The following is a 24,383-nucleotide window of genomic DNA, read 5'->3' on the forward strand; positions in this document are numbered from 1 at the left end:
TCATTTGCGAAATGCGATAACTACGCCCATAACCTGAAGCGAAACAAAATTAAGTTCTCTGATTATTGTTCATTGCCTTTAAAACGTTATTATTTCCTTTAAATCGATTAGAATCGGCGGTAGCTGTTGATAGTTGTAGATTCAAGCAGAGAACTGCTTGGACTGCTTGCACCATCTGCTTGCGTACCACTAAAAACCATGTATTTCTAATTAATTTTATTGAATAATTTGCGGACTTCACAAACTTTTGTTTACCGCATATTTAAATCTATTTTAACATCTATTTTATGTTGTAACTTTCAACTCGTAACTTTTTTGTCATAATTTAATGCTATTTCAACTTTTATTACTCATGTTTTCCGTAAAAGTTTCGCTTAATCAAACGTATAATTTGTATGCCCAAGTGCCATGCCGGCAGCATGCCCGCCACCGCATTTCCTTTAATATTTATGGGAAACACACACAATCCTTTGGCCGCCGCAAGGGCACAAAAAGAATTGCCATAATTAAATTAACTTCCCCGCTGCAAAATTCATTGCAAAGTCATTATCAATAATCAAGCCAAAGCGTCAGAAGAGCGAGTGTTGTGGGGGGGTGGAACCACTCTCTGATTCTGCTTCTGGTCTTGGATTTCCCCCTCTGAATTTTTTTTCTGTGTGTGCTCCTCGCACTCGCACAAGCAACCTCTCCGCCCTTGTGGAAGTTCTGGCGCACTTAAAACGCGCTTATTCTTGATTGGCATAATTTATAAAGTTTTTTTTTTCGTGTTTCGCCGCTCACTCACACACACACGAAGGTGGAGGCGCTTGAAGTGCTCCGGATGCTCATGTCGAGATAGATAGGATAATGTGGAGAAAAGCTTTTGAGGGGTTTATGAGTGCACATACCGTACGAATGTCTGTGTGTGTGTGGTTGGGGGGCATGCCACTTGAGTTACTTTTTATTTTAATTATTGAAAAATGTTTAAAAATCGAATTGAAATATATGTGGCCCTTGGATTGGGTTGAAAATGTGTGCACATTTGCACTTAACACCGAAAAAAAAAAAAAAAAACAGCTTGTAAGCGATCAACCCATTCATAAAATTCCGATGAGCGGTAAACACGCAGAGTAATTAACGGTAAAGTGCTGTGCTTTATAAAGCCCCAATCCCCAGCACCAGGCCCAGTCCCAGCCCCAATCTCAATCCCATTTCCGGGCCCATTTTCGAACCGCTCTCTCACTGCGCCAATTTTTGCAATTTATTTATCGGCAAAAGCAAGCGCTGTAAAGCATTCAAGTAATATGAAGGAAAATGTAATATTGATGCACTCTGCATGGAGACGCTGCTGTGCCTTGTATAAGCCAATAAGCAGAAATCAGTGGCACTGGCACTGACAGGAATCATAAATAAACGAGTTAATCAACATATTGACAGAGACACGGCGAGACGAGGCCGAGACAGGGCACAGGGACCCAGAGAAACATGGCCGAAATTGATTAACCCATAAAGTGACTGTTGGCTTAATGCCACTTGAATGCGCTTGCTTTTCGGAATGTTATTAATTTGTGTTAACGAAGAAACAAACAAAGAAGCAATGAATGGATGGGGCAAGTGAATGTATCAAAAGTCCTTTGGTACTTGAAAGAAGAGCCTCGATAATGGATTGTTTTTCCAGGATATTGAATGTATGCCCATTAAAAGTATATTTGTTAATGAAAACTGAAACAATATTCTGCAAATAAGTCCCATTTGTGGGACTATTGGAGGTGCTATGGGGCACGAAAATACTTTTAAACGTTTCCAAAACTACGAGTATTCCTCCCATTAAACGAGAGTTCGAACTGCGGAAAAACCCTGTCAAAGGATGTTTCTGTGTGCAAATGTAGGCAAAGTCGGTGGGAAAATTACAATGGCTGATGCGGCTAATGATTGTTGTAATCGGTTTTTGCATTGGGTATGCCCCCAAGCCCGTGCCATGTTATGTTGTTTAGAAGCAACAGCATCAGAGGCAGCATCTGCTGGTGTCACCACCGCCTGCGCCCGCTCCTGCTCCAGTTCCTGCTGTCTGATGTCCGTCCGATCATCGATTGCCGCCAGCAGAGATGCTGCACCACATGGCATGATGGGGGTAAAAACACGGGGCAACTGGCGTGCCAAATATGCGAATTATTTTCCACGCTGCAGGAAACAGGACAACGTCATTGGGCAGTGCCAATGGGTGACATCTACAGGGGACATTGAATGGGTGGACAGTGGGCACTGTGGCACTGGACAGGGTGTTGTGCGCCTCCCTCTACCCGCGCCATTTGGGGCGGTTAAATGTGTTGCTGTCGCCTGTCTCACAGCGGCGGCCATGAATGAATGAAAAGTGCTTAATTGCTTGTGACGGCGTTAAATAAATTCTTAATTGCTTCGCACTTTGCGCGTTTGCAACGTTAATAGGATTTCCGTCCGTCGTCCGCCCATCGCCCGGCGAATGCATTTTGTCCAGGATATGCACATCGCGGGCGCTCCCGCTGGCTTCGGATACCAGCTACTGTCCCCGGCCTGACATCACCCGAAAAACTTCTTTTGCTTTCGTGTGTTTTATTGCCGTTAATTTCCGTGGAATATTCTCCTGTTTTTTTTTTGTTTGTGTATAAATCCTTTTAGCCAAGTGTCAGCCTCGGCAGCCCGACCATCCTGCGGCACATCATTTCCAAGGCAAAGCGCTAAATTTCATTTTGCATACGACCCGTGCCCCCATGTCCCGGCCTCGTTACAGCGTGGCAGCGTGGCAACGGCGTCCCTGTCTGCGGCTGTTGACGTATCACAGGACCAAAAAAAAAATGAAAGTAAAATTAAAAATGCATTTGTGACATGCTCGGCGAAAAGAAATGCAGCACACGTTGCAAAAACTAATGACTTAATAGCTTCGCAAGGCTTGCGGCAAGGACACACACACACACGCCCCGCCCCTGGATGCCCCAGGGCTGTGGTAGTGTTTCGTGTCTGCAAGCTGAATGTGGGTGAAGCAGTCTGAAACAAATGCAAATCGAGCCACTCACCCGATTATGGCCAATTCGTTTGACAGCATTCAATAACTTTTGCGCTTAAATAACAATTACGCAACTCTCTGGCAAACAATTACCAGGAAGAGCGAAAAAAAAGCGAAAGTAAAACGTAATAAATTCGGATAAAGGACAGTGCACACAGAAACCCCAAAAGTGAGAGAATTTTTGTTGCTTTTTTTTTTTTTGTTGAGAAGAATTTTAATTTTACTTTAAGCTTTTCCCTCAGTCAACACCAGGGTCTTTTGCGGTAGCTGAAAGGGGGCGGAGGCTGTGCGGGTTGGTATGGCAATGGGAAATGTCTCTGGTAATGAAATTTACATAATTTAGAAAGACATTCGGAGCAACTTTCTTTGGCCGACGCCTGCACGCGTATAAACAAGACATTTCCGCCACTTTAATTTTCAAAAGCTTACACTTGAGATTTTATTGGCCAATTCATTGTTGGCCACTGGTATAAAGGGGAACGCGGAAAAGGAAAGCGAGAAAATGGCCATTGAAGAGGGCCAGGGCCAGGGCCAGGACTGTAGTTTTCGAGAAAAACTTACAGAGAATGCTGAAAAGAAACAAAAAAAGTCAAATCGGTGCAAAAGGAGTTGCAGAAAAAGTTAATCTGAAGCTGAAACGACATGGCAATGCCCTACGGAATTAAGAGGCATTTGGGAAAGGGTCCATTTTTGTTTTTTATATGTGAACTAATACTAACTTAAATAGATGTGGCTACTAGTGCTGTTGAGTGTTCTTGGGCTTTTTTTCGAAAGATTGTGAATTGTAAATTTGTCCCATTTACCCTACATTCCTCTGCATAATAATAGATGCAAAGAAAAATCAATAAATGTCTTCAAAGTTTGAAGCTAATAATATTCTCATAATTTAGTTTGAACTATTCCAACGCATTAATTATAAACCGATCACAAATTTTGTCAAAACGAATGGGAAAATGCCCTACCCTTACACTTCCCTAAGTGATGGTTCTATAAAGTTCAAAGGCTCGTCCAAAAAAAAAAATCAACTGGGAATCATCTTTAAATTTAAATGCAAAATCAATCAGCTGCCAAAGCAGATGTATTTGGAGCCTTAATTTGTGAAATTATTAAGGGTTATATTAAAAACCCAAAGGACCAAATTTGAAACACTCTTTATAGTCAGATCTTTAAATGGAGAGCCCGGAACATCCTCTTGGGATTTTCAAACCCATAGACCAAACAGATGTACCCTTAACAGAAGGTATCAACTGAAAAAAAGTGGAAAAGTGAGTGGGTGTAGAAAGAAGAACGCAGCACGAAAAACTTTTCCCACAGCTGTCCGCTTGAGGCTCTTCTATCCCCTGGCTGCCTGCCTGCCTGCCTGCATCCCTTTTCCGGGGGGGGTGGTGTCGCTTCGATTTTCAGCTTGGTAACTTTAAAGCTGAAAAGCGCCAGGGTCGCGATTTATTTGAATAAAGTCAGTGATGGACTCGGAAAATACGAATAAACTGGTAAGGGGATGCCATGGATGGCCATTTCCTGATGATATTTTATGTTTGTCGTTGCTTCAAGTGGAGTGGAGTAAAAGGAGACTCACGCTGCAGCTGCAGCTGCAGCTTATGTCGGGAGTGGCCAACTTATTGAATAGTTATGACAAGTCATAATATAAAGTAATCCCCCAACCGATTTCCCCATGCTGTTCACTTCTCTTTTACGCAGCGACCTGCTCAAGAAGCTGTCCGTTAAGGCTGGCCTTATTGGCTGCTTCCGTGGCCTGGTGGTCAATGGTGAGATACTCGACATCTACAGCTACATGTCAGTGCATCTGTCGGAGATTATTAAGGACTGCAAGCCATCCTGTGTGCCATCGCCCTGCCGCAACGGTGCCCAGTGCAAGGAGCTGTGGAGCAGCTTTAAGTGCGTCTGCAACAATCCGTGGGCCCACATCGGCGAGTTCTGTGAGACAAGTGAGTGGTGTGGGCGTGTGGGCTTAACTTCTTCTTTTTCTTCTTGATGATTTCTATAACTAATCCCCCACTCTCTTTGCCCGAGCAGACATCAACGAGAAGGCGTTGACCTTCATCAATCGTGAGTCCTTCCTAATGCGCAACTATCTCAGTGTGGGCGCCACGCCTGCCATCCTTATGCACGGCCTAGAGGGCGAACGGGATGTACTGAAGGGCATACTGCACCAGAATCTGCTCATCAACCTGCGCACCTACGACTCCAATGCTCTGGTTGTCTATGCCAACGATCACTACAACAACTTTGTGCATCTGTACATCAGCCTGAACCGTGAGATTGTCTTCCTCTACAACTATGGCGATGAGATTGTCAATCTCACACTGCTGGACGATACGCTGATGACCTCGAAGAGCCTGAAGAGCATCCAGGTGGCCATTATACGAGGCGAGCAGGAGACCCGCATGCATGTGAACCAGCGCAGTGTGAGCATCGACAGGGGCACCCTGCTGCTCGACGAGTATGCCAATAAGCCCTGGAGCAATCCTGAAAAGGGTGAGTGTGATTCTGAGTCTGAGTCTGAGCCTGAGAACTGACAATGAATTAGCTTTAATTTGAGATTAGTTTTGGGCGTACATTCGTTGCTTCGTTGCTGATTCGTTTCTACATTTCGATTGACTTTCGAGGCACTCAATTGTCTCACGTTTTAGTTGTTTCTACACTCTAATTTTTATATATAATAACATAATTAAATTACATTCTACACATATTACTGAACTCTTATGCACAGAATAATTTCGATTCGTATGCGAAAAATTACCTGGTCTTTGCCCCAGGTCTACCTTCGTCACTTCCAGCGGCTGCCCATTTTCGAGGCCTTGGCATGTGACGTTGTGGTGTTGTTCTGTGCCTCATCCTGTGCCGCCAGCTCCTCGTCGATGAGCAGATCAAAGTTGCCCAAGGCATCGGCACTGGGCACTTTATTCCAGCGCACATCCGGCACACCATCGGGTGGCAGGACCACAGCGAGAATGTTGTCAATCAGCTTGTATTTGAGTATGCGATCGTTCACCGTGGTGGAGGTGAGCGATGGCGAGGCATTCACCTCCACTAGCCACGGCTTCAGGGCATTGTCGATGATGATGTCGTAGCCATAGCACTCGAAGCAATGCCTGTCGCTGGCCATCACCGGTGCCACGGCGCGCAGCGAGTGAACAATCAGCCAGGAGATGGCACCAAACAGTCGATCCGTGACCTCCTTGCCACGCGTTCCCTCAAGGAAAAGGGCCAGATTCTGAACGGACCATTTGCCGCCGTGCAGGGTGTTGTACTCGCCGCCGTGCTTCTGGACACTCACATTGGTCAGATGGACGTACATGTTGTCCAGCTCGGTGACACTTGTGTCGTACTTGACAGTGCAGAAGCGGCAAAAGCCCTGCTTGAAGAGGTACGCCTTGAGGGGACGGAATGAGGCCACCAGCACATACAGCCGCAGGTCGAACTTCTTGCCGCCAATCAGCAGGGGATTGTCAATGTATCTGGATATGACATACGACTCCTTGGCAATCTGCGGATGAAAGGGTCCCTTCGCCTCGCGCGACCACTTCTTCAGCTTTGACAGTTTGTTGATGAGAAAAATGCCCGCGCCCTGGGACTTGCCGCAGGGCTTCATAATCCAGGTGCTCAGCGGAAACTTGCGGTACTCCTCCACGAACATGTTGTAGTCCGCCGGCAGGACGAAGGTGGTGGGCACAAAGTCCAGGTAGAGGTAACGGTTGCCATTCGAATTATTCGACTCGGTTTTCTCCGCCAGCGGATTTCCATCGCGTTCGAGGTCCTTGCGATACCGCTTGATGTTCTTCACCAGCAAATCCTTGCGCGACAGCTCGTAGTGATTGGGAAAGTGATTGATCATCTGGTTGTCGTGCATCCGATAGCCGCTGTCCACGCTAAAGATGTTGCGACAGGTCTGCACCCCCGCCCAATAGAAGTGCCAATCATCGTCGCCGTTCACCTGATGCCAGCCGCGCTTCTCAAAGTTGTTCACCAGCACCGACTTGTCCAGATCCGTGCAGAAGCCAATTTTGAGCTTGTCATGGCCCTGACCGCCGCCACCACCTGCACCGTTGACGCCACCGCTGCCAACACCAGCGCCCCCGCCACCGCCAGCAGCATTATTGGAACCCGGCAGACGACCGTACATTGTGGCTGTGCTTTGGCCGAGTGTTGGCTGTAGACTGGCGACCCGCCACGCCTGCGTCCAGTCGCCGAGTAGTGTATCGCCTGCCATGAACATATTGGGGGCTGGCTGGGCTGTATTTTGACGTTGCCACGACGGCCCCACTGGCAGTTATTGAACCAACAAATCCTGTCGTCGCTTGTGTCGAGGTTGTTGCCCAAAAAATACTTATGCCACACAACTCTTTTGCTTTCGTGGTGGGCCCTGGGCCCCTTTTGTCATCGACGGTTGCCAGGCAGCGGCTTTAGCCTTTTTCCTGGAAGCTTTTTCCGGGTTTGTGGGGTCCTTGTACTGCACTCTGGCTCTCTCTCTCTCTCTTGTTTTTTTTGTTTTTTGTTCTGCAACGCCGACGAGCCTTGCACAGAAATTTCAGCAAATAGTTTAGCAAGTTGAGCTGCAAAAATGCCAAAAATTTCCCTCAAAAGCAGGGACAGCAGCGACAGCGGGTAAAAATCTGTGCACACTGTGATGGCCAAATTATGTGCACTTGAAATTTTTACTCTGTTGCCTTTTCAGCGAGCCAATGTGTGTGTGTGTGTGTGTTAGCCAGAATGTGTGTCTGTTAAACTCGGTAGAAAACTGTTGGGAATATAAAAACGAAACGCCATGCGAATGGATAAAGTTTTGCTCTCTACACTATATGGCAGAAAAACAACGAGTTGCTTTGTAGATATTTGAAAATGTGTTCCAAAGTGTACATGTGTGTGTGTGTTGTGTGTGTGTGCTGTTTTTTTTTTTATTATTATTATCACTATTTTACTCTTTCTACTCTCTTTGCTCGCTTAATATGTAAATGGAACTGCATTTCGATAAAGATAGTCGTAGTTGTAGCTGTGTGTGTGTGGGAAAAACTGTTGATAAAAAGGAAAACGGACGCGGTAGCATATTTGATTTCCAACTGAACAGATTCTTTTAAAAACTGTTTGTTTAGCGCATTATTTGAAATGAACATTAAATACAGGCAAATATTGTAATTTATTCTTTTTCACTGAAAAGGCCCACTCTTTGAGGTTCAATTTATTTATGGAAAATCATTTAAATATTTTATGGACTGTATAAAGTTGTTCGGGCACATTTTAACTACAATCTCTAACATTCTTTTAGATTTTCGGGAAATCTCTTTAAAGATTTTTGGTTACATTTTAGATACATTTGCTAAACGGAATGTCGAGAACCTGCCACAAGTGTTCTTCCCCGTCAATAAATCTCTCCCTCAAGTGCTGTTGAAATATCACTTCTCATTGAAATGCTTGCCTCAAAATACCAAATAATGTTACTCCAGAAAGCCACAAATCCAAAACAATTAAGTTCGTCATTCAATTGCCATAAATCATCAAAATATTTCCAGACAATTTTCGAAAGCCTTTCAGCCTTTCAAATGCTCTTCAATTAAACGTGTATGGAGCTGGCTGCTGGTGTAACACTATTTCGTGTGGCAATTGCACTTCAGAGGCATGCCAGCCAAACCAACTCGTTCGTAACTCACCTTGCAATTGAATTTGATCGGAAAGTTCCCATTCATAGACGTGGGGCAACCTGCCAATTGGCACGGGGTGGGCGGTGGGTGCGAACTGTATGTGGGTGGAATGTGGGGGGCTGTGGAAAATCAATCAAATTGCCCGTAACTCAATGCCAAAGCGATTTGCCAGCCAAATCAATCATAATTACTGCTCGTTTTTGGGAGAAATGTTATAGCCTGAAAACATGGTCAAGTACACTTTACACAGAATAACGCATAAGCACTTTTGTAATTAAATGCGTTAATCAGGCAGCCCAGTCCAGTCCCATGGGAGTCCCTGCCTCAGTGACTGTGGCAGTGCAGATAGCATTTGGATTTTCATTTTGGGTACGCATTGCAGGCAAGCAGGCAGGCAGGCTGGCAAACATTTCAATTAGACAAACTTAAACTCGAAATTGATGGGCCTAAACCTCAAACGGGTAGCGGGGTTGGACCGGACTGTGCTGGCTGAAATGCCATGGCAATGAAGGCTCATTTCCGCACACAAACGGCCCAGGCAGGCAGCTAAGCCAAAATGAAGCCATACCCATGGCACCACCGCCTCCCCCCTCCCCGACAGTCATACTCTCTCATACGCCCACATTCTCATTTGATTTTGTTTATTTGCAGAGGTTCTGTCGCCGCATCGTCCGCCCGCACCGCCCACCGAATACTTTCAATTCCATGTCGGCGGCTACGATCCGGCGAATTTGCTGCGCCCCACCAATGTGGATGCACCGGCACTGGAGGGCTACATTGGCTGTGTGCGAGGACTGAAAATCGGTACGCAGTTGATCGACTTGGCGGAAATCAATGAAAGGAATATAGCGCCCAGTAAGTACGGCCGTATAAATCAATTTTCACAGAGTGCAATTTTCGGTTTGGGCCTAATGCCATTTGCTGTTGCCGTTGCTGCTCCTGACTCTGTCTCTCTCTTCGCTTGTGGTTGTGTGGCTATGACTGTGTGGTTGCATCTGTGGCTGGGCTGGGCTGGGCTGGGGTCCCGGGCCTCTGGCTAACTTAATATGCATGCAATTTCCGTTAAGTGCTGGCGACGGTACTCCTACGAAAATGTAGATGGCGTTGCCGATGCAGCGAAGAGGAGGCCACTTTGGGGGGCGCCAAGATTAATGCCAATGCGATAAGGCCCCAGCCAAAGCCAGCCCACATGGCGTATGATTTATGCGGCCACGCATCGCGGAAATTGCAACCTGACTTTGATGCGATTAAGCCAGAGTCCTGCAGCTGAATGACTTGCACTTAACACTGATTTAGCCTTGCCAATTAATCCTCTTACCCCCCCACACCTCTACTCCTTCTGTTGTCTGTTGCAGTCCAGAAAGGCGTTCTGCCTAATTGCCAGATCAAATGCGATGCGGAGCCCTGCAAGAATGGTGGCATTTGCCAGGAACACTTTGCCGAGCAGCTCTCCACCTGCGACTGCGAGCACACCAGCTTCCTGGGCGAGTTCTGTTCGGAGGAGAAGGGCGCCGACTTCAGTGGCGAGTCCACGCTGCAGCGTAAGTTCGAGCTGCCCGCCTCGGGCCGCGTCAACTATGTGCGCCTGCAGCTGGCCTTCTCATCGTTCGACCTGCGGCGAGCCAACCGCATTATGCTGCTGCTGCAGACGGCAGCGGAGCGCAGCTATTACCTTCTGCTGGCCATCACCTCGGACGGGTACCTGCAGCTTGAGGAGGATCGCGAGCAGGGCCAGACGGTGGGCGCTCGCATCGATCGGAGTTTCCTGAACAGCGCCAGGCACTCCGTTTACTACGTGCGCAACGGCACCCAGGCGCAGCTTTTCATCGATCGGGAGCAGGTGCCGCTGACGGAGTTCGCCGCCCGAGTGCTTACCACCAGCGGAGAGTCCGGCTCGAATCGCGTCCAGATCGGTGGCATCAACAGCACGGACTCGCGGTTTGCCGTCTTCAAGAGCTACAGCGGTTGCCTGTCGAGTGAGTCGTAAATCTCATCTTGTCCCGCCATTAATTTCTTTTCGGTCTCATCAAGTGGCGCATCCCCTTGTCCTGTGGCTGCTGCTGCTGTAGCTGCTGCTGCTGTTGTGCAGCATCGTTCGTGTTGCTGCTGAAACTTTATGAACTGAAGCTAGCTCTCCAAGGGGTGGCCTTTTGGGTGGTTGGCTGCTGGCGTAAATGCTTCACATTGTTGACCAAAAAATTAAATTTATTCTCCGCCATAAAAAGTCATTTCCGTTGGCCGTGGCCGCCGTTGCTGCCATAAATTGTGTCGAGTTTTTGCTCTCAAGATTTACAGTGGCTCATATTTAAATTGCTGCTTTGCCCCTCATCCCAAAAACCGCAGCACAGTGGCCAACACTTTGATTAAAAATTCACTCGGCCACCGCGCTGCCAACTCTGCCCTCTGACAGGCACCACGAGAACTGTCAGAACAGCTGTTGGGGCACGCCCAGGGGCCACATGTGGGAAAGCTGTAAAACCTCCGCTACTTGATCATCCCATTAAACAGCCATCGAAATGCGATAGTTTTTTCGGCCATAAACATGGCGTAGCAAACCGTGGCACAGTGGGGCAAGGCATAGCGAAAAGTTGGTGACCACAGGATGACTGATCAGAAATAAATCACAGTAATCTCTTAAGTTTTTATACTGGAACTTTCTGGTCTGATATTATGGAACTTCAATTTTTTATTTACATGCCCCAAAATATCCAATTAAGATTTTGATCCTTTGCGATCTGTTTGAGTACAAGTCGTAAGAAAATAAAACAGCATAAGTAGGAGATAAACAGCTCTATATGATTATATCTGATAGCTAACGCTGCTTATTGACTTGTCCTTTTTAGGGCATAGATTTGAATAATTGTATTCATCAAGGTATATTTTCGTATCCAAAAAATAACTCAAATAGATCAAAATATAAATTCTTGATACTCTTCCCATTTTTAATCGAACTAAAATATTTCAAAGAGCTCAGTCCCAATTCTTATGTATGTTTGTCTCCCTGGAGAATGTAAGAAAATGTTTGTTAGCTGCAGTACACTCCCCCGCACATGTTTCATTAATTTGCCAACACTGTAGGAAGGGCCACGCCCCTAAAACACAATCAGAGTACGAGTATAGAAGTAGCAGCATTCGTCGGCAGGCGTTTACCGTTTGGGCATTAAAATTGTTATTGCTAATTTTGGGGAAAAGCATAAAATACGCACGAACGACTTGGCTTCGCCGTTGCCGTTGCCTTTTGCCTAGCGAAACCTCCAAAACTCAGTGAAGCCAGACCCTCCCCCCAGCCTCCAGGACTACCCCGCCAAAAGCAAGACCCAACCAATACCGAAACGCAATTCCAATTTCCACTCGAACTCGGAACACACACACACACATACACACACATTTGCATTTCAATTTGAATTAATGACCAATACTAATGAAAACTTCAACTACGCTCTCCCCCGCCCCACAAAATACTCACCAACCGCAAATTGGGTAAACCAACCTGACCTGCCCTGCCCCCTCGGCCAGACATCTATATACAGGTGAACGGGCATGTTATGAAGCCACTCGAGGAGTATATGCTGTTCACAAAGTCGGGGGCCGACAACATAACCGTCATCAATCCGCAGGGCGTACGCAGTGCCCAATGCAATGCAAAATTCGATGTGAGCGAACAGCCCACCCAGGAGCCGATGGTCAATGTGAGCATGGTGAGTACACTCGAGGGAACTCGAGAATGGGCGACTGGGGATGGGATTATCTGAAGCAACCAGGCGACAAATTGAGCTAATGAATGCGACCCACCCACACACTCGTACTAGATACCCGAGCCTTGGGTGGAGGAGCCGCCACAGCGAGTGCCCTACATAGCCAGATTCGTGTACGATGAGAACAAGAAGGAGGACTCCACACAGGTCGTATTTCTCACGCTGACCAGCGTGTTTGTCATCATTGTTGTGTGCTGCCTGCTCGAGGTGTATCGCAGTCATTTGGCCTACAAGAAGCGCATCGAGCGCGAGACGGACGAGGACATTATTTGGTCGAAGGAGCAGGCAACCAAAATGCACGAGTCGCCAGGTGCTAAGGCTGGCCTGCTGGGCGGTGTCTCAGCCGGTTCGGGCAATGGCCTGCCGCCCTATACCTACAAGGCGGTAAGTAATGGCCACGAGATGAATTAACGTTGCATTAACTGTCTCTCTCTCTCTCTCTCTCTCTCTCTCTCTCTCTCTGTCTCTCTGTCTGTCTGTGCCCCGCAGCTGCCACAAGAGGACAAGAAGCCAGGCAATGGCGCCCCCTTGGTGGGCATCTTGAAGAATGGCAGTGCGACGGCCTCGCAGCCCGACACGCCTACGAGCACAGTCCTGACCAAAAATGGTGACATTGCCACGCGCATCGATGAGGTGCGAGAGGAGGAAGAGGAGGACGATGAGGACTCCTCGCAGCCCTCGAAAGAGGAGGCACAGAAGGATGCGGCTGTAACTGAAGCACCTTCCACAGAGGAGCCAACTCCGGCAAAGTCGGAGGACACTGCGGATGCCTCTGGGCCAACTGGTGCGTCCATATAAATCACTGAAAAATCCCACAAAATATGAACAAATTGTACTTTCGTTTGACCCTTAACAGAGTCAGTGGCCGAGGCTCCATCTGTGCCGCAGCCTGCAGCCGCCACTCCGAATGGTCAGCTGGAGGGAGAGGAGGTGGAGGCCCCATTACCGGTAAGCAGTGGCCACGAAACCCCACAGAATCTTAACAAAATGGCGCCGCTTGTCACAATCAGTGAGACCAATCTGCATGAGGCATGTGGCAGCGGCCTTGGCATTGGCATGTAAATAACACGCACATCCCCAAGCACATCCCCAACCACACCATACTAAAACAAGACGATGCGCCGAGCCGCCTGTCATTACATAATGTAAGGCAAAGGCAAATGAAATTGCATCATTTGCAAGGACACAACCCCACAGCCCAACCCACATACAGACACCCAAATATTTGGACAGTCAACAGCAGTATATATAAGGTACATATATTCGTTATAGATTGGGGTCATAGAAGTGGATAAACATGGGCTATAATATGAATTATAATTAGGGGCACACATGACTGACGAACCCTTAAAAATATAAACTCTAAATCTTAATAGAACTTTACAAATGCATGCAAATATTATATATACCTCATATTAGATTTAATATCTGCAAAGATGATTTTATACCCCTCCTTTATTTCGTTGTGATGTTTGCTCTTGCATGCCCCTGATGTTTGAAATGTTTCCTCTTTAGTGAAACATTTAAATTTGTTTATTTTCCATGTGAGGCATGGCAAGACCATGAGATGTGCGTGTGTGTATGCATCCTCTCTTTCACTTTAACTATCTCTCTCTCTCTCTCTTTTCTGCCCTGTGGCCATCATCAACTTGCGAGAACTGTTCCGTTTAATTAAATTGCATTTAATTGAATTTAACTGAATAAACAAAATATATGAGGGAAAATATGAATTTTCTTTGGTTCTACGGTTTTTGCATATTTGAATATGCAGCAAACAAACACAATTTTTGTTTTATTATATAAAAAATATAATCGTAATTTAATGGTAATACATACGCACATTTAAAAAATTACCAGTGTGCGTGTGCTGTTTTAATTGTTGATATTGAATACGTTTATGGTGTGACTGTTTAATTAAATTTAACACAAACCCGAAACCTGCACACAAAAATTTCAAATACAAATACAAATAATAACGAAACAAAAGACGAAAACTATTGACAATTGCCTTAATTCATTGCCAGATGCAATTGGCCTGGCCAATAGACTCTGCCTGGTTGCCTGTGTGTATGTGTGTGGCAGAACAATGCTTTTTCCCAAACAAGCCGATTCAATCATTGTATAAGCCGATTAACTTGGCACACGGCACTATCAAGTCGAGTGCATTAATTCCACCACAAGGTGTATGAATGGTTGAATGCGAGATCCCCCAATAGTAGGCCATAGATTTGTTGATTATATTGTTGGATCTAGAAATGAGAAAGAGAGAAAAAGGGAGAGAGAGCCAGACGGATCGAATGAGCGGAAACAAAGCAGATATATTTTCCAACGGGTCTCTTTTGATTTGTGGAATATCTGGTGCATAGCTGGGATATCTTGTTTATTCAAGTCCTAAGCTTAAAAGCTTTCTATGCTACCAATACCAGTGCCACAAGTCCTCAAACTTTGCAAATCTTTGAAGCTGGAATTTATTCCAATTCCAATAGGAGTAGAAGCTGCCAGGGTCACAAAACTTTATTATATTTAAATAAAAACCAGAAAACCAGTCTTTGTAAGAATAAATTATTTTTGAGTTCTTAAATAAATTCTATTAAAATAAACATCTATAAAAAAAAGCTAAAATCATAAAGCTGCCATCGGACAATTCCATAATACAATCTATGCATCTCTTCAGACCTCTCCGGGGCTGAACAACAATTGAATTACTATAGTATGATCCACACCAACAGCCCTTGCTTAAAGTAAGCTGCTTACGGTTGTTTTCCTTTGGTTACAGTTCTCCTTGAAAGTATATTGCCTGATAGTTTTTTCCCTCAGTATCCTTTCGAAACTTTCCAAACGACTTTTGTGTGTGTGGCTTCTTTGGGTCCTACGCTCCGTTTTCCTATTTATTTTGTATATTGGCCAATTCATTTCCCTTTGTTAAAAAAACATTCAAACTGGAACATTTGGCTTGGCTTTGCTGTTGTGGCCAGAACAATTTCTTAAGCAATTTCTTCTGGCCAGCAGCATTCTCTCTTTTTTTTTGCAGCCCAGCAAGCCAATTGTCTAAAATGTTATTTAATAGAAAAAGTGCTCAGTGCAGCACAAAAGTTAAAATACCTCACAAATAAATTGAACTGCATTCTGGGTGGCTTATTGCAATGGGCTCTCTCTCTCTCTCTCTCTCTTCCCTTTGTTAGTGCCCAAAGACATTTGCCAAATGAATATGCGTTGGGGGACCAAACGGCGGAAAAAAAGAAAGAAAGTTTAGGCTGGGAAACCGACGTTGTGGATACCTTCGAAGGTGTATAGTTTCTGTAGCAAATAGCTGATATATATAAGGCTGATATTAATAACGTGTCCATCTACCTAGCTTCCTTCTGCATTTTTTTCTAGTAAACAAATAGAAACAACAGCTAACATGGCCACACGCCATGAGAGTATTAAAAGTCATGGAAATCAGGTTCCCACTGTCGAGCTCCCCTGCCAAGGCAACTCCTTTCACGAGATGAACTTTGGAGTCCAAGAATAGAATAACAATTGTTGCAGGCCCACAATTTATGGGACAATGGGCTGCTTCAGTCTGCTTTTTGCTTATCAAGTGCTGTCCATGATTTATATATGAATATACATAGTATTCGTATGGGTATGGAGTGACTCTTTTTGGGCAACAAACTTAAGACAAAACCTCCAACTAAGCAACAAACGCAGCAAGAACTTTCAACTTTTGCATCGACTTTTCGGCACGCCCAAAACAAACTTTCGACTGAAGACGAAGACGCACCAAACCCCCGAACGTAGCGCCCTGAACATTTTGGAGAAAAGCAAAATATTGAACTTATTGGCTTTTATGTAGTTTTAGCTGGGGAAAAGTGTCTATCGAGGCGCCAGCACGAACTGGGAAATCTGACTGGGTTGGGTCTTGGGGCGCATGTTACTTTTGAGCTTACTTAGCATGTACTTTGTCAGGGGCTTAAGCTGCAACCAAATTGAATTTCCTGGGATCTCCTTCAGGCCAATCTTGGGAAATCTTTCCCGATGTCGCTGCTGCCTGCCACACTGATGCACATTCAAATCTTGCAACGAATTTTCTTAGTTTTTGCGAACAGGCGACACCCGAAAAATGGCAAAAGTTACGCTGTGCAAAGTGCGTGCGGCATTGTCTAGGCCAGCTCTCCGCCTCCTAGCCCAGTCCTCTTCACGTTTCACGTTTCCACTTGACTGGCGGCGCTCTAGCCCACCCAACCCGACTCCCTTGAGCCTGATTGCAAAGCAACCGAAATTGAAGCGCACTCAAAAACTTTTTTCCTGCCTCAAAATCAAAAAGTTTCGCTTACAAAAGGGGTGGCGGGGGGTTGGTGCAGGCAAGGTATGAAGGCTGAGGCTGAGGCTTTTGTTTAAGGAGCAGCAAAAAGTGCAAGTGCCCCAGCTGCTGCTTTGCAGCCTCCCACTGGTTGAGGTTACTGCTGTCATGCATGCCAAGTTTTCTTTTTATTCCGAAATGTTTGTGGGCGTCTTACCGCTTTTTCTTTCATCTTTCGCTGCAGCACACAAACACCCAGCCGCCCAGCCACCCACTGCCACTGATGCAGTGCACTATGCCCGCTGCTCAGCCTCCCTCCCACCCTTTGTTGCTGTTCATTTGGGCCTCGCCGCAAACGCAGCACGCACTTAACTTTTCCAGCCGCCACAATGCTGCGGTGAAACTCATTACGAGCTTAGAATGCAAAAACGAGACCCCAAGCAACAACAAACTCTGACGCTGGCGCTGACGTTGCCCTTGCCTTGCCTTGCCTTGTCGTCTTCCTCGACCTTCCTTCCTCCTAAAAGCACACAGAGGGAGCTGTTCTCTCCCTCTCTAACTTACTCTCTATCTGTGTGTGTTTGTGGGTGTTCTGCTGTTTGCCCAAGTTTTCTATAAATCTTAATGAAGGCAAAGAAGTCGAGTCGACTTGAGCTAATGATGTGTAAATTAAAACGCAAGCCACAATTTAATAAACAGAAATGGAATCTGGGGACTATCGGTGTGTGGTGGGGTGATGGGGTAAGCAAACAATTTTAATTTGTCTCAAAGAAGCAAATCAATTTCAATTTTGTTTGTCTATGAGCAAAAACTATTTCGATTCGATTTGAAATGCAAATAGTGAGAGAGAGGGAGAGAGTGAGAGACGTTCTTTTAATGGATCAATAATTCTCTGTACTCTTTCGTCTTTAATTAGAATTGCAAGAGAAAATCCCATAACCGATCCAAAGACGCTCTTTGCTACACTTTCTGTGAGCTTAGAACATACATATGTACACAAATATGTGCTTGTGGGGGAAATGTTCTCTCTTTGGTGCTATTAAAATCCCTAATTGAAGTACTGTCCCATGCTAATGCTCTCTCTCTCGGTTACATGGCTCAAACTGATTATTCTTGCCTGATTTGTGCTGCCTTTGGAGCAGCCCAGCCTTTGGCAAGGCACACGGCACAAAAGAAGACTGTGGCACAACAAAGAAAGTGAGCAGGAGAACAATCACCTGTAGGGAGAACAATGTGCACAGGACACAATGGGAGCTTGGGTTGGGCTCTGGTCTGCACATCAATGGGCTCTGCTCACTCAATTCTGGGAAAATTCAAGGCGTGCACAGCGAGGGCTTAACCTTGACTTGCTTTAATTTAATTGAAAGTAGTATTAACAACTGGAGATATCGCGTACTTTAAACACTAACAAGTGACATTTTCGTTCCGTGCACGTTAATTAAATGTTCCTCTGCATGAAACTCGACTAATATGCATGCAACAGCAACAACATTACATGCAACAACAGCACGCAGCACATGTAGGAATGAAGTCAAACTAATTAAAGAATATACCGAAAAAAAAAAAGAAAAAAACATACAAAGGAGGAATATCTTTGAAAAGAGAATGTCGTCGTCAAAAAAGAGAATGTGAAGAGTGGCAAATGTTTTAAAACAAAGAATATGAAACGAAAAAGTTTTTAATAAAAAGCAATACGAAACATTTCTGCAGCAGCAGCAACATGAAAGTCAAAAGCAGCAGCCGCTGCCACCACCGCAGCAGCAGCACCAGCACCAGCAGCAGCAACGACAACTGCCACAAAGAGCGGCAACACTTCAGCAGCAGAGTAGCAAACGACGCAAGCATGGCGGAGGAGCCGGAAGCGGAACAGGAGGAGGTGCAGCAGGACTCGCGGAGCGAGTGGGCACTGGATCAGGCCCACCAACTGTGCGGCGACAAGTGTCTTGGGGTCCGCCAATCGTTGCCGAAACGGATGTAGATTTGGCCGCTGCCACAGCGAGTGGAACAGGCAACAACATCAGCAGCAGCACCAGCAGCAATGGAGGTCGCAAAACGGGGGGCAAGCAGAATGGATACCATGGCGTCAATAGACGCGCGACAACCACCAGGAACTGACGAACCGAAGAGCAGAGACATACAGCGAATGCAAAAAAACATGCCAGAAAGGATGTAGAAAAGAATAAATATTTAGGCGAATGGATGGCAAGACAACAAGGCAGAATAAATAAAGCACGGAGAGAGCCAGAGGAGAAGGAGGATGAACCAAAAAAAGAAAAGCAATTTGTATAAATAAAAACAGACACAGACAAAGAGACAGAGACAGAGACAGAAGAAGCGACAAAGGCAAAACAAATAATACAAATTGCAAGCGAAAGAAGTCCTTGAATTTTCATGTATAAAGAAAACTGTCTGGCAATTGACATGACTATTTCTTCAATATTGCCAAAAACTTTGCCAAACAAACGAAACTTTAAAGTCAATAAATGTGGTCTGTGGCTAAAAATTTAATTTAGAAAAGTAATTAAAGACTTGGAACAGGATGCTAAGAAAGGAATTCAGTCGAATGGGATTAAAAACGAAACGATTCCTAACTACGAATAAGTGATAGATAGACGAAACGAATTTAAGATTTTGTATAAAGTTTAAAGAACATATAAATCTTAGGAATTCAATTTGATAGAACTAAAGCATAAAAGGGGGAAATTTAAACTAAAGAATAAAATTTTAAATAAATTATTCAAGGTTTCATTGGCACTTAAGCTGGTTTCATGTTTAAAAAAGAAGGAAACGTGAAAAACGTTAAGGTTGAAACTGAAACGAAGTGCGAAATTAATTAAAGGGTTAAAAATAATATAAATCCATGAAACTATATAAAATTTATGATTTTATAGCTACCAAAAGTTGTAGCCAATAATAATTATGGAACTATTAATTAACCCTCGTTGTACTCGAAACTTATAAACTGTAATTAAGGTCTATATGTATGTATATGTATCTGATAACTTAAGAGTTAAGTTCCGAAATTGCTTTCTGCATAATTTGTATTGTGAGAAACTGAAATCAGAGTGAAAGCAAAGTTGCATCTATTAAGTTTTAAGAATTGCACAACTTTTCCCACCTTTCCTTTCCTTTATTTTCTCTTGTTTTTTTCGCTTGTAATTTTTCTCGCTGTGTGATATACGAAGGTAATAAAAGTAAAAGTTCTTTGGCAAGGAAGAAACTGACGGTGAAATGGGGGGTGGGGTAGGGTATGCAGCCTTAACTTGTTTCATATTAAATGATGAGAAATTACGCAACACAACTCTTGCATGCACACATCAATTTATTTAAATGCGTTTATTAAAAAAGTTTCAAATATCAAAAAAATGCTGACAACAAGATGAATCAAAACGAAAAATATAGCTTCTCTGGGTGAATGACAAATTAGATACTCTTGCTTGATCGATCGTTTGTTATGTTCTCTATATGATATAGTAATGTCAAGAGTTTCCTATAAAGACTTGTCTATTTGCAAGGATTAATAAACCTTCTCCTTAGCGCTGCAAATCTCTGTGGAATATAATAATATCCCAGGGAAGGGTATAGCACAGCTCAGCCCATCAGCCAGATTGACAACAGCAAGAAGATGAAAGCGAAGAGGGTGAAGCAGCAGCAGCAGGAGGGGTAGGAGAATATGGGAAAAGTAAAGCACACATAATGGCACTTCAATATGTGAGTGTGTGGGGGCAGCGCAGGACAAACCGAGTGTGGGGTAGAGCAGGTTATGGCATATGGGGGGCAGAGCAGCATGAACACATTGAAGGGGCTACTACCATATACGGTGTGTTGCGGGGACAGGGACTGGGCGGTAGAGGCGACCAACAGCTTGTTAGTGGCTTTGCTGGTCAGTACTTTTAACTAATGTGTTTTGTGCGACCATAGAAAATCTCAAGTACTCAGACAGACACACACACACACACACACACCCACATGGACACTGGGGCTCTCTTGACATTCGCTGTTCTGCTGCTCTCAATTTTTAGGGTGCCAGCCAGACCGCAAAGTGTGTTGTGTGCATATGTGAGGGGAAAAAAGAGAGAGAAAAAAAGGGCAGCAGCTCCTTCAGCTTTCCCCCGTTATGCTGTTGCCTGCATAAAATAACCGCATAAAATGTCGTTAAGTATAACGAAATTGAGTCTGCACATAAATTCAGATTATGAGATTAAAATGTTGTGATTTTCGCACATTGGAGCGGCGGGCGAAGGGCGAAAAACCCTTTTCATAATGAAATCCAGACTGGTAGAAGGGTCCGGGTATCCCTACCCACACACGCACGAACACACACACATTGAAGCTTATTGAAAAATGCGATGGAATAAGCAATAGCCAGAGCCAACGGATAGCAGCAGTCAAGCCAATTTAATGAGTTTACAGCGCCCTTTTTGCCCTTAGGCGAAATTTTATGAAAAAACAACAAACATAGTCGTGGCACAGTGGCATGAATATGATAAGTTGTTGATAGATTGTTGAAAGCAGAGAGCAGATAAAGGAGCTCTCGCTCTCTGAAAAGCTCTTCTTCGGTAAACTAAGAAAGTGGCTGAGAAGCAGATAAACAAAGAAGAGCTGTGTTCATAGCAGCACTGTGAGTTCTTTCTTTAGCACCCTTTAACAAGGAGACTGGCAAAGAGAAGCTGCAATAAAACAGCGGATAAGTAGCACAGCAGACGGAGAATGAAAGCGATCAGAAGATCACAATGGATCACAGCGAATCACGAAGACTTTCCCTAGCACAGAAGGCAATGCTGGGGACACAATTACAATTGGATGATGTCAAATAGAATCGCTTCACAACGAATCAAGCACCACTGTGCCCCTCTGTGGAATAATAAAGAAGTTGCGGTTGTGGCCGGCGATCAAAGTCAAATATTTGGCTTGAATGTTTACAAATTTGGGTCAGCTGGTCATTTATCCAGCCCAAGCGAAAATTTCATGTGAAATACCCAAAATATGGAAGGAATGCCATCAGCTGTCCCGTCATAATGATGCTAATTGTGAGGCCAGCGAGCCACGGCCACGGCCAAAGGATTAACATCATGGAGAGGCAGCCGCGCATCGAAAAGACCATGGAACGTGGACAAGAACAAACAGGAGAGCCGGCACAAGGGCCACCGACGACGGTCACATGACCCATAAACAGTTTAGTTTGACTTAATCCGGTTATGTATCCGGATTAGCGGTGCGCGACAAGGTAGAGAGACGGAGATAATTTTTTGCGCTCCGTTTGGCTGCTGCTCGGGACTTTACGACACTTTTTAGGTAATGAATGGGATTACAGTTTTTTTTAATCCACTCACCCTGTGCCCGGTCCAGCTGTAAAAAATCTAATGACTCGTAAAAAGTGCACCTCAGGTCATCCGGCGATTGATTGACCTGCGCCCGCACCTCTCATGAATGGACGGCAGGTCAGAAAAGGTGCCACCAAAATGTGTATAAATTCAGGAGCCAGCACTGACGTAACCAGCAAACGCACTCAAGCATTCCAGCAACCAAGATGTGTCTCGTACAGCAGAAAAACAGCGCACAGCCGGCGGCATCGCAGCTGCCACAGAAGCCGGAGGCAACAGTGACGCAGCCTCCATCCTCCCCCACCGCCGCCTATGTGATGTTCAAGCACCGCGAGGAGCTGCGCCGCCGCAATGGGCAGACGGCCCGCGCATCCATAACCAAAATTCACTTGACCAGCGAACTGATAGCCCGCACCAAGCAGAACATTCGACAGTGCAGCTACGAGGATCTGGCCATCCTGGCCAGAGAGACGATCTTCCGGAAGAGTCTGCAGCGTCGCCTGCACTACAGACGCATGGAAATGGGTTTGAAAAGGCAACTGAAACGCACGAACAGCAAGTGAGGAGGATGGGCTGTATGGAGTGGGAAAAGTCTGATATATAGAACAGCACAAGTGATACCCCAATAATTCCTATCCTAAGATTGTACATTTTACCTACATAAAATCTAATTTATGTTTAAGCTTCAAGCAATTGTAGATATATTTCAAAAAGCGTAAATTAAACTTCAATCATGAGAAAAATACCATTTTCCAAACGTTATCTGCTTTGATCCTACAATTTTCCATTTAAATATTTGATAACCTTACCAGCACTGACAATGTAGTTTCTGGGGGCGTGGTGGGGTCCAGGTCCTGCACTTGTAATGGGTGTAAAAACAAATTTACACATGATTACCAGCCCAAGCTGCAGAACAGAACAGAATGGAGAACAGAACACTGCCAACATTTAATACAACTCAAACAAAATGGTGCGTTGCATAAATTTGAACAGGCGGCACTGCATTGGGCGGCAGCTTCCCCCCCCCCTCCCCACCCCACCTCCGCAGCTTCAGTTCCAGCTCCAGCGTCTGCTTTCTGCTTCATCGTCGTTCGCTGTGGTGTAGAAAATTTTTTGCCATTTTAGACTACATAAATTTTAATTAAATGTCACTCATACGCCATGTATGCCAAGCACAATGTACGTTACGTAACGTAACGTAGAGTAGTCGTCCCCGTGACTGTAAGTGAGTGTGTGTGCGTGCATTTGAGCGCTAGAGAGAGTGTCGGAGCAAATGAATGCACGGAGAAGTGGCGCACGAATTACAGTTTATTGAACAGCAGGGGAGAGAAGATGAGAAGTGTGGGGAGGGAAGTGGAAGCAAAGCGAAGTGGAGCATCTAAAGCGAAGCATAGAAACAAAGCGGAGCATCGTGGAAAGTAAAGAGAACTCTTGATGGCAAAAACCAAACTACTACTGCTGCTGCTGCTGCTGTTTCCACTAGTCTGCTGTTGGGAATATTTCTGAGTAGCATCTATCCAACAGATAGAATGCACAGTTTCTCGCGTTTCTCCTGCAGCTTTCACTCTGTTCTTGTACCTCCCAAGAACTGGAAGGCACTGCCTCAGCCGCTGCTGTTTCCTTATAGAGTATAGAGACTCTCTCTTTATCTTCCTATACTATATCAACTTGGAAATCACATCAGCGTTGCTGCAGAGCGATGAATAAACCCAAAAACAAAATGCTGGAGACGAACACGAAGCCAATTGGCCTTCCGTTGGTTAGCAGCTTGCTCTAATTATTATTTTTTGCTTATTTTTCCTAACTTTTTTTTCGAATTCCTTTTCCCATTTTGTTTTGTTTGTTTCCCAGAAGGGCTGGGCGGGTGGTCTGGGCTGTCGTGGGGTGGGGTTCAAATCTGTGGCGTTTCCTGGTTTTTCGTGCATTTTCATAAAACTTTCAAAGCATGCATTATTCATGTGCTCTCTTCTCTATACAGCAATTACGATGGTCCAGCAGGCTGGCAGCGTTGTGGTTGGGGTGGTGGTGGGGAGCGGGGATGGGTCCCTTAATGAAAAACCATCATGGCCAAACAATATCTTTCGTTGCCATTTGCCACTTGAAACTTTTTCAATAATTTTTAACATGTATGCGCTCGCTCGCTCGCTCGCTGGCTCGTTCTTTCTTGACAAATTAACTCAAGAGCGCAATGAAGTGTTTATTGTGCCTGGCAAAAGTTTGTTCCACGCTCTTCTCCACTCAAGGCGTTGCCAGGCAACACACATACATACATATGTACGTACATACAACCAGACACATGCACAAGTATACTCGTAGACTTACAATAGGCGAGAAATTACTAGC

General features: G+C 45.1%; 3 protein-coding genes across 3 annotated transcripts in view; 2 read left to right on the forward strand and 1 right to left on the reverse strand.

The window, feature by feature from the left end:
• The window catches only part of LOC111074747, a 64,218-nt gene that overhangs the window by 36,565 nt on the left and 3,270 nt on the right, over window positions 1–24,383 (forward strand). Inside the window, 8 exon segments of the mRNA XM_041594157.1 lie at window positions 4,718–4,965; window positions 5,054–5,515; window positions 9,328–9,531; window positions 10,032–10,652; window positions 12,193–12,374; window positions 12,486–12,815; window positions 12,921–13,215; window positions 13,288–13,379. Of these exon segments, the coding sequence (XP_041450091.1) occupies window positions 4,718–4,965; window positions 5,054–5,515; window positions 9,328–9,531; window positions 10,032–10,652; window positions 12,193–12,374; window positions 12,486–12,815; window positions 12,921–13,215; window positions 13,288–13,379 (2,434 nt within the window).
• On the reverse strand, window positions 5,619–7,847 carry LOC111074765 (probable tubulin polyglutamylase TTLL1). The gene has a single exon (XM_022367700.2). It carries the CDS (start codon window positions 7,254–7,256, stop codon window positions 5,808–5,810), a length of 1,449 nt encoding a protein of 482 aa, XP_022223392.2. The 5' UTR covers window positions 7,257–7,847; the 3' UTR covers window positions 5,619–5,807.
• Window positions 18,846–23,067, forward strand: LOC111074769. The gene has a single exon (XM_022367704.2). The coding sequence runs from the start codon at window positions 22,247–22,249 to the stop codon at window positions 22,601–22,603; it is 357 nt and encodes a 118-aa protein (XP_022223396.1). The 5' UTR covers window positions 18,846–22,246; the 3' UTR covers window positions 22,604–23,067.

The sequence above is a fragment of the Drosophila obscura genome, unplaced genomic scaffold, assembly GCF_018151105.1.
Source record: "Drosophila obscura isolate BZ-5 IFL unplaced genomic scaffold, ASM1815110v1 contig_208, whole genome shotgun sequence".
In the NCBI taxonomy this organism is placed as follows: Eukaryota; Metazoa; Arthropoda; class Insecta; order Diptera; family Drosophilidae; genus Drosophila; species Drosophila obscura.